This window comes from Bubalus kerabau, chromosome 3 (genome assembly GCF_029407905.1).
Source record: "Bubalus kerabau isolate K-KA32 ecotype Philippines breed swamp buffalo chromosome 3, PCC_UOA_SB_1v2, whole genome shotgun sequence".
In the NCBI taxonomy this organism is placed as follows: domain Eukaryota; kingdom Metazoa; phylum Chordata; class Mammalia; order Artiodactyla; family Bovidae; genus Bubalus; species Bubalus kerabau.
This window is the reverse complement of record NC_073626.1, coordinates 22,535,302-22,545,635: the sequence shown is the minus strand read 5'-3', so window position 1 is coordinate 22,545,635 and position 10,334 is coordinate 22,535,302. Positions and strand designations below refer to the sequence as shown.

The 10,334-nt window shown below is 39.0% G+C and overlaps 1 protein-coding gene across 1 annotated transcript; it reads left to right on the top strand.

Annotated features, from left to right (window-relative positions):
- The first annotated feature begins 4,979 nt into the window (after window positions 1-4,979).
- Window positions 4,980-5,886, top strand: LOC129645659 (60S ribosomal protein L6-like). The gene has a single exon (XM_055570970.1). The coding sequence runs from the start codon at window positions 4,998-5,000 to the stop codon at window positions 5,859-5,861; it is 864 nt and encodes a 287-aa protein (XP_055426945.1). The 5' UTR covers window positions 4,980-4,997; the 3' UTR covers window positions 5,862-5,886.
- The last annotated feature ends 4,448 nt before the right edge of the window (window positions 5,887-10,334 follow it).

Genomic DNA, 10,334 nt, shown 5'->3' with positions numbered 1-10,334 from the left:
ATAACACGGAGAAAAAATAAATAAACAATTAAAAACCACAGATTACGAGCCCTACGGTAACTCCCCCAGTGGAGAAGCAGCGCAGACGCCTGCACACGCCACTAGCAAGCGGGGGCTGGGCAGGGAGGCGCGGCGCAGGCTGCATCGCTTAGAGTAAGGATCTGGCCTGAATACCCCGAGCGCTATCTGAGCGAAATAATTTGGGCTAGCAAACCAGACTGTGGGATATCTACCAAGCGAAAAGCTAGCCCTAATCTAACACGCCGCCAGGCCCGCGCACGGAACAAAGGACTGAACAGAGATAGCCGGCTACAGACCATCCCCCTCCAGTGACAGGCAGCCAGAGCCGGAAGGGGGCATTCACAGCCCCAGAGAGACATTATCTATAAAACTGTAAGCAGGCTTCTTTGCTAACTAAAACTCCTTGGGGGTCTGGATGGTCAACATCCGCCTGAGAAGGTGCGCTGGTTGTACACCTAGATAACTGAGTGGCAGGGAGGCAATAAGTCGCAGCATTGGCACTCGCCAAACACCTCATCACCTGAGCTGCTCGGACCTGGGAAGGGCACAAAACGCAGGCCCAACGGAGTCTGCGCCTCTGAGGACTACCCGAGTGCCTGCACCTGAGCGGCTTGGACCTGGGAGGTGCAAGCAGCCCAGGGCCGGCCACAGATGGTTCCCGGCGGAGCAGCCTAGAGCCTGAGCAGTGTGGGCAGGGAGGCTACACACTCCGTGAGCAGGGGCAGACCCAGTGTGGCTGAGGCACTACGAGCACACGCCAGTGTTATTAGTTTGCAGCGTCCCTTCCTCCCCACAGCGCAACTGAACAAGTGAGCCTAAAAAAAAAAAAAAAAAGTGTCCTCCACAGTCCCCTTTGCGTCAGGGCGGAAACCAGACACTGGAGAGATCAGCAAACAGAAGAATCTATAACAGAGGGAACCGCCTTGGAAGCTACAGGCAATAGATTAAAACCCTGTGGTTAGTACCGACTACATAGGAAGGGGCCTATAGATCTCGAGAAATATAAGTCAGACCAAGGAACTAGCCGAAAATGAACTGAACCCACAATACCAACAACACAACTAGAGAGAGTCCTAGATATATTTTTACTATTTTTAAGATCATTCTTTCTTTTTTTTTAATTTTTAAAGAATTTTAAGTCCTCTATTATTTCTTTAATTTTCACTTTTATAACCTACTATTACTTAGCAAAAAAAAAAAAAAAAGACCCTTTTTTTTTTAAAAGCAAACTTCATATATATATTTTTTTATAATTTTTTTGACTTTTTTTTCCATCTTTTCTTTAATATTGCATTTTTGAAATTCCAAACTCTACTCTAGATTTTTAATTTTAGCTTTTTGGTATTTGTTATCAATTTTGTACCTATATTTTTTTTTAATATAAATTTTGTGACTTTTTTTTTCTCTCTTTCTTTCTCTTCTTTTATATAACATTGTATATATGAAATTCCAAACTCTACTCTAGATTTTTAATTTATGCTTTTTGGTATTTGTTATGAATTTTGTACCTATACTTTCTTTATACTTTTTGCGACTTTGTTTGTTTTCGTTTGTTTGGTTTTTTTCTCTCTTTTTTTTCGTTTTCTTTTTTTTAACATTGTATTTTTGAAATTCCAAACTCTACTCTAGATTTTTAACTTTTGCTTTTTGGTATTTGTTATCAATTTTGTACCTATATTTTCTTTATAATTTTTACAACTTTGTTTTTGTTTGTTTGTTTTTCTCTCTTTCTTTTCCTTCTTCTTTTCTTTAACATTGTCTTTTTGAAATTCCAAACTCTACTCTAGATTTTTAATTTCTGCTTTTATGTATTTGTTACCAATCTTGTACCTTTAAGAACCCAATCTTCAGTACTCATTTTTCACTAGGGAGCGAGATTACTGGCTTGACTGCTCTCTCTCCCTCTGGACTCTCCTTTTTCTCCACCAGGTCGCCTGTGTCTCCTCCCTAACCCCTCTCTACTCTACCCAACTCTGTGAATTTCTGTGTGTTCCAGACGGTGGAGAACACTTTGGGAACTGATTACTGGCTGGATCTGTCTCCCTCCTTTTCATTCCCCCCTTTTATCCTCCTGGCCACCTCTGTCTCCTTCCTCCTTCTTCTCTTCTCTGTATAACTCCATGAACATCTCTGAGCGGTCCAGTTGTGGAGTACACATAAGGAAGTGATTACTGGCTAGCCCACTCTCTCCTCTATTGATTCCACCTCATCTCATTCGGGTCACCTCTAACTCCCTCCTCCCTCTTCTCTTCTCCATGTAACGCTGTGAACCTCTCTGGGTGACCCTCATGGTGGAGAAACTTTTCATCTTTAACGTAGGTGTTTTAACAATGGTGCTGTATAGAAGGAGAAGTTTTGAAACGACTGTAAAAATAGGACCGAGAACTGGAAGCAGGAGGCTTAAGTCCAAACCCTGACTCCAGGGAACTCCTGACTCCAGGGAACATTAATGGACAGGAGCTCATCAAACGCCTCCACACATACACTGAAACCAAGCACCACACAAGGCCAACAGGTTCCAGGGCAAGATATACCAAGCAAATTCTCCAGCAACAAAGGAACATAGCCCTGAGCTCCAAGATACAGGCTGCCCAAAGTCACCCCAAAACCATAGACATCTCATAACTTATTACTGGACACTTCATTGCACTCCAGAGAGAAGAAATAGAGCTCCGCCCACCAGAACACCGACACAAGCTTCCCTAACCAAGAAACCTTGACAAGCCACCTGTACAAACCCACACACACCGAGGAAACGCCACAATAAAGAGAACTCCACAAACTGCCAGAATACAGAAAGGACACCCCAAACTCAGCAATTTAAACAAGATGAAGAGACAGAGGACTACCCAGCAGACAAAGGAACAGGATAAATGCCCACCAAACCAAACAAAAGAGGAAGGGATAGGGAATCTACCTGATAAAGAATTCCGAATAATGATAGTGAAATTGATCCAAAATCTTGAAATCAAAATGGAATCACAGATAAATAGCCTGGAGACAAGGATTGAGAAGATGCAAGAAAGGTTTAACAAGGACCTAGAAGAAATAAAAAAGAGTCAATATATAATGAATAATGCAATAAATGAAATTAAAAACACTCTGGAGGCAACAAATAGTAGAATAACAGGCAGAAGATAGGATTAGTGAATTAGAAGATAGAATGGTAGAAATAAATGAATCAGAGAGGATAAAAGAAAAACGAATTAAAAGAAATGAGGACAATCTCAGAGACCTCCAGGACAATATTAAACGTTACAACATTCAAATCATAGGGGTCCCAGAAGAAGAAGACAAAAAGAAAGACCATGAGAAAATACTTGAGATAATAGTTGAAAACTTCCCTAAAATGGGGAAGGAAATAATCACTCAAGTCCAAGAAACCCAGAGAGTCCCAAACAGGATAAACCCAAGGTGAAACACCCCAAGACACATAGTAATCAAATTAACAAAGATCAAACACAAAGAACAAATATTAAAAGCAGCAAGGGAAAAACAACAAATAACACACAAGGGAATTCCCATAAGGATCACAGCTGATCTTTCAATAGAAACTCTTCAAGCCGGGAGGGAATGGCAAGACATACCTAAAGTGATGAAAGAAAATAACCTACAGCCCAGATTATTGTACCCAGCAAGGATCTCATTCAAATATGAAGGAGAAATCAAAAGCTTTACAGACAAGCAAAAGCTGAGAGAATTCAGCACCACCAAACCAGCTCTCCAACAAATACTAAAGGATATTCTCTAGACAGGAAACACAAAAACGGTGTATAAATTCGAACCCCAAACAATGAAGTAAATGGCAACGGGATCATACTTATCAGTAATTACCTTAAACGTAAATGGGTTGAATGCCCCAACCAAAAGACAAAGACTGGCTGAATGGATACAAAAACAAGACCCCTACATATGTTGTCTACAAAAGACTCACCACAAAACAGGGGACACATACAGACTGAAAGTGAAGGGCTGGAAAAAGATTTTCCATGCAAATAGGGACCAAAAGAAAGCAGGAGTAGCGATACTCATATCAGATAAAATAGACTTTAAAACAAAGGCTGTGAAAAGAGACAAAGACGGTCACTACATAATGATCAAAGGATCAATCCAAGAAGAAGATATAACAGTTATAAATATATATGCACCCAACATCGGAGCACCGCAATATGTAAGACAAATGCTAACAAGTATGAAAGGAGAAATTAACAATAACACAACAATAGTGGGAGACTTTAATACCCCACTCACATCTATGGATAGATCAACTAAACAGAAAATTAACAAGGAAACACAAACTTTAAATGATACAATAGACCAGTTAGACCTAATTGATATCTATAGGACATTTCATCCCAAAACAATGAATTTCACCTTTTTCTCAAGTGCACATGGAAACTTCTCCAGGATAGATCACATCCTGGGCCATAAATCTAGCCTTGGTAAATTCAAAAAAAAGAAATCATTCCAAGCATCTTCTCTGACCACAATGCAGTAAGATTAGATCTCAATTACAGGAGAAAAATCTATTAAAAATTCCAGCATATGGAGGCTGAACAACACGCTGCTGAATAACCAACAAATCACAGAAGAAATCAAAACAGAAATCAAAATTTGCATAGAAATGAATGAAAACGAAAATGCAACAACCCAAAACCTGTGGGACACTGTAAAAGCAGTTCTCAGGGGAAAGTTTATAGCAATACAGGCATACCTCAAGAAACAAGAAAAAAGTCAAATAAATAACCTAACTCTACACCTAAAGCAACTAGAAAAGGAAGAAATGAAGAACCCCAGGGTTAGTAGAAGGAAAGAAATCTTAAAAATTAGGGCAGAAATAAATGCAAAAGAAACAAAAGAGACCATAGCAAAAATCAACAAAGCCAAAAGCTGGTTCTTTGAAAGGATAAATAAAATTGACAAACCATTGGCCAGACTCATCAAGAAACAAAGGGAGCTCTTTCCCATCTTGCAAGATGGCGGGTGAAAAGGCTGAGAAGCCAGATACTAAGGAGGAAAAACCTGAAGCCAAGAAGGCTGATGCTGGCAACAAGGCTAAAAAGGTGGAAAAGGTGAAGAAAGTTAAGAAGGGGAAGCCCCACTGCAGCCAAAATCCTGTCCTGGTCAGAGGAATTGGCAGATATTCCCGATCAGCCATGTACTCCAGAAAGGCCTTGTACAAGAGAAAGTATTCAGCAGCTAAATCCAAGGTTGAAAAGAAAAAGAAGGTTCATGTTCTTGCTACTGTCACAAAACCAGTTGGTGGAGACAAGAATGGTGGTACCCGAGTGGTAAAACTTTGCAAAATGCCTAGGTATTACCCTACTGAAGATGTGCCTCGAAAACTGTTGAGTCATGGCAAAAAACCCTTCAGTAAGCATGTGAGGAAGCTGCGTGCCAGCATCACTCCTGGGACCATTCTGATCATCCTCACTGGGCGCCACAGAGGCAAGAGGGTCGTTTTCCTGAAGCAGCTGGGCAGTGGCTTGCTACTTGTGACTGGGCCTCTATCCCTCAATCGAGTTCCTCTGCGTAGAACACACCAGAAATTTGTCATTGCCACCTCCACCAAAATCGATATCAGTGGTGTGAAAATCCTAGAACATCTCACTGACACTTACTTCAAGAAGAAGAAGCTGTGTAAACCCAGACACCAGGAGGGCGAGATCTTCGACACAGAGAGAGAGAAATACGAGATCACAGAACAGCACAAGGTTGATCAGAAAGCTGTGGACTCACAAATTCTGCAAAGAATCAAAGCTGTCCCTCAGCTCCAGGGCTACCTCTGCTCCGTGTTTGCTCTCACAAATGGAATTTATCCTCACAAAATAGTGTTCTGAACTTCTTGCAAAGAACCTAATTAAATAACTTGTCATTTCAAAAAAAAAAAAAAGAAACAAAGGGAGAAAAATCAAATCAATAAAATTAGAAATGAAAATGGAGAGATCACAACAGACAACACAGAAATACAAAGGATCATAAGAGACTACTATCAACAATTATATGCCAATAAAATGGACAACGTGGAAGAAATGGACAAATTCTTAGAAAAGTACAACTTTCCAAAACTGGACCAGGAAGAAATAGAAAATCTTAACAGACCCATCACAAGCACGGAAATTGAAACTGTAATCAAAAATCTTCCAGCAAACAAAAGCCCAGGTCCAGACAGCTTCACAGCTGAATTCTACCAAAAATTTAGAGAAGAGCTAACACCTATCCTGCTCAAACTCTTCCAGAAAATTGCAGAGGAAGGTAAACTTCCAAACGCATTCTATGAGGCCACCATCACCCTAATACCAAAACCTGACAAAGATCCCACAAAAAAAAGAAAACTACAGGCCAATATCACTGATGAACAGAGATGCAAAAATCCTTAACAAAATTCTAGCAATCAGAATCCAACAACACATTAAAAAGATCATACACCATGAACAAGTGGGCTTTATCCCAGGGATGCAAGTATTCTTCAATATCCGCAAATCAATCAATATAATACACCACATTAACAAATTGAAAAATATAAACCATATGATCATCTCAATAGATGCAGAGAAAGCCTTTGACAAAATTCAACATCCATTTATGATAAAAACTCGCCAGAAAGCAGGAATAGAAGGAACATACCTCAACATAATAAAAGCTATATATGACAAACCCACAGCAAACATTATCCTCAATGGTGAAAAATTGAAAGCATTTCCTCTAAAGTCAGGAAGAAGACAAGGGTGCCCACTTTCACCATTACTATTCAACATAGTTTTGGAAGTTTTGGCCAGGCAATCAGAGCAGAAAAAGAAATAAAAGGAATCCAAATTGGAAAAGAAGTAAAACTCTCACTATACCGCATCTTCTTTATTCACCTGTCGATTGGCACTTAGGTCGTTTCCATATTGCGGTTATTGTGAATAACACTGCAATGAAAATGGGAGTGCAGATATCAGTTCTGTTTGCATTCCTTTGGATATATACCCAGAAGTGGGATTGTTGGATCATATGTCACTCCTATTTTTAATGTTTGAGGAACTCTTATACTTTTAGAAATAATGGTTTATCCCAGTTTTCATTGCTACGAGTAGTGTACAGGGTTCCTGTTTCCTCTATATCCTTACCATCACATGTTATTTGTGTTGGCTTTTTAATAATAGCCATTCTGACAGATATGAGGTGATAATTCATTGTGTTTTTAATTTGCATTCTCTTAGTGACTAGTGACGTTGAGCATCTTTTCATGTACTTTTGGCCATTTGTATATATTCTTTGGAAAAATATCTGTTCAGGTACTCAGTCTATTTTAAAATTGAATAATTGTGGGGTTTTTTTGCAATTGAGTGTATGAGTTCCTTATATATTTTATATATTAACTTCTTAGTAGATTTATATTTTACAGATTTTCTCCTATTTCATAGGTTGTCTTTGCATTTTTTTTTTTTACTGTGCTTTTGGTGTCATACCCAGAAAACCATTCATTTCCCCCTATGTTTTCTTCTAGGAGTTTCATGGTCAGGTCATGAAATTTCAGTCTTCAATCCTTCTTTGAGTTAATGATTGTCAGGGGTGTAATACTTTGAGTTAAGTATTGTGAGAGGTCTAGTTTCATTTGTTTGCATGTGGCTATCCAGTTGTTCCAGGATCATTTACTGAAGAGACTGTCCTTTGGTCATTGCATGGTTTTGGCTCCTTTATTGTAAATTAATTCTCTGTATATGTATGAGTTTATTTCTAGGCTTTCTAGTCTTGTTCCATGGACCTATGTGACTGTTTTTAATTCCAATACCATACAGTTTTGATTACTATGGCTTTGTAGTATAGTTTAATATCAGGAAGTGTTGTGCCTCCTAGTTTGTTGTTTCAAGATTGGTTTGGCTATTTAGGTTCATTATGGTTCCACACAAATGCTGGATTGTTTCTTCTATTTCTGTGAAAAATACCATTGGAATTTTGATAGGGATTGTGCTGAATCTGTGGATTACCTTGGGTGGTAGTATGGGTATTTTAAATATATTAGTTTTTATTATCTATCCTTGAGAATATTCATGGGTATTTGAGAAGAATATGTGTTCTGCTATTCTTGGATGGAATGTTTGGTAATATTAAGTCCATCTGGTTTAGCATAAAGTTTAAGTCCAATTCACACACAGAGAGTTGAGGGTGAGGTTTGAGGTACTCCTAGATATATTTTTCTTTTTGCTAATGGATTCAAAAAAGACTAAGTCCATCCCTATCAATTGCTTCTGATCCTCTTCCCATATGAGATTCCTAATGGTTTATATAAAAGGAATAATAGTCAAATAGAACTAATTATAATAGTTAATATTTATTGAAAACTTTAATTACAGATTATACTAACACTGTATGAAATATTTTTCTTAATCCTCTGTGTGGCAATGAATAGAACTACTCAAAAGTGATCCTGAGATCTCTCTCTAGGTTGCCTAGGAAAGGAGCTAGCTGGAACTGGCGTTTCCCCCTCTTCCTGGAGGGAAGGGGATGCATTTAAACTCAGTTTTCCATTGGACCAGTGCCTTACACTCCCTAACAGGATAGGCTCCAACTTTCCAGGTATCCATGGTCTTCAGGTGCCAGGCAGCTGGCCTTCCTCAAACAGTGGGCCTCTAAACCCAGACTGCCTGGCAACCAAGTAGTCTTGATGTCTTACTAAGAAATGGAATTCAAGTTTACCTTTTGAGAAGGTAGAGCAGTTGTGTCAGGACTGGAGCAGCTTGACCCTGGCACTATTCTCCTCTCCCTGAGATTATGAGAGGGTGGAAGCACTTTGCCTCTTGTTCCTGACTCTTGGTTTCCTGTGTTTCCCCAATAAATCTTGTTCTTTGGTTCTCACTGTGTAATGTTGCTGTATTTATCCTAATGCCTGTTGCACCACATTCTTGCAGCAAATTTATGAATTAGAGATGCTGGGGATTTCGAGAGGATGTGGGTAGAGTTTGCCATCTTCTCGGGAAAGAGTGTGATTATAAAAGTGTGTGTGTGTGTGTGTGTGTGTGTGTGTGTCTGGAGAGCCAGGTGTAGGCTGGAGGATTGGTTGATGAAGGAAAAATTGTCCAACCCTATGAAGATGGGAATCCGGAACAAAAAGGAGAGTAAAGTGATCAGAGCCTCAAGAACCTCATGCCCAAGCAAATTCGGCCAGAGTTAATGGGCTGTAGGTCGTCTGATGAAGATGGGTGAATTTCGAACTGGAAAAACTGGAAACAAAAATCTGCCACTAAGGGAGACTGAAGGCCGGGCTCACTGGTACAGAATTGTTATGAAAAAGCAAAGGGGAGAGTCTGTTTCCTTATAAGAACCTCTGTGACCTTCTTAGCTCTTATTAGAATGTCAGTGCTTATATCTTGAAGGACCATTTTTCATAGCACCACCTTGTGGCAGTAAGCCAAAATGGCAGTAGTGAACTTAGATACCAGTCCTTTCCTGGTTGGGTATGCGAACTGATTTAAACTCATTTTTGGAATTTCAGGTTTGGAGATCATTCTGGGGGAAAGACAGCGCAAAATGGAGACAACATTCTGTTAATATTGCAATTGGGGGCTGATGAATAAATTGCAAAATAATGACAATAAAGAAAAGTAATGGGCCATATTTAAGTTCATGAAATGTTTCTTACCAGCAGGACAGGAAGGATGGAATCCTTTCTTTGATATTTTGGTTGGCACACAAGAACTTAAAACCCATCATTTTCATGTGGCTACTGTGAATTTGCACTGAAAATATTAGATAAACATACGTTAAAGTTATGTTATTCTTTCATGTTATTTCCTTTGATGATACTACTGCATCTTAAAAAAATTATAAATTCTCTTGAATCCTCAACTCCAAAAAAAATCTATATTTTTGCAAACTAGTGATAATAATTAGTGTCTTCTTCAAGAAGTATCTGCTGTTTCTGACAAATGTCAAATAGCTAATATTCTTTCTCAAAAAGGAATTGCTTTTCCTAACAAAGGTTTGCCTTTGTTTAACAGAACTGAGAGTCAGATGAGAAATAGCCTAATGTCAGTTTTACCCAAATATTTGATCCTTCAGGCAGATGGTGGATTCATTTGCACTTGAAATGACATAGCAGTGGCACTGTAGATGTGAAGACTCTTTCATTTGCAGAGATGATTTTCAATCTCTTAAATTATCAACTTGTAGGGAAGTTTAATTTATTCTCCAGCATAGAGATCCCCAGATTTTGAATGTACTTAACAGTAATATAAAGTAAAAATGAAATTAAACATATGATTACTAAATTTTTGTTTTGTCAAGGAAGAGCATCAAAACCTTCCCCCCAAATTACCATCTACTACTGC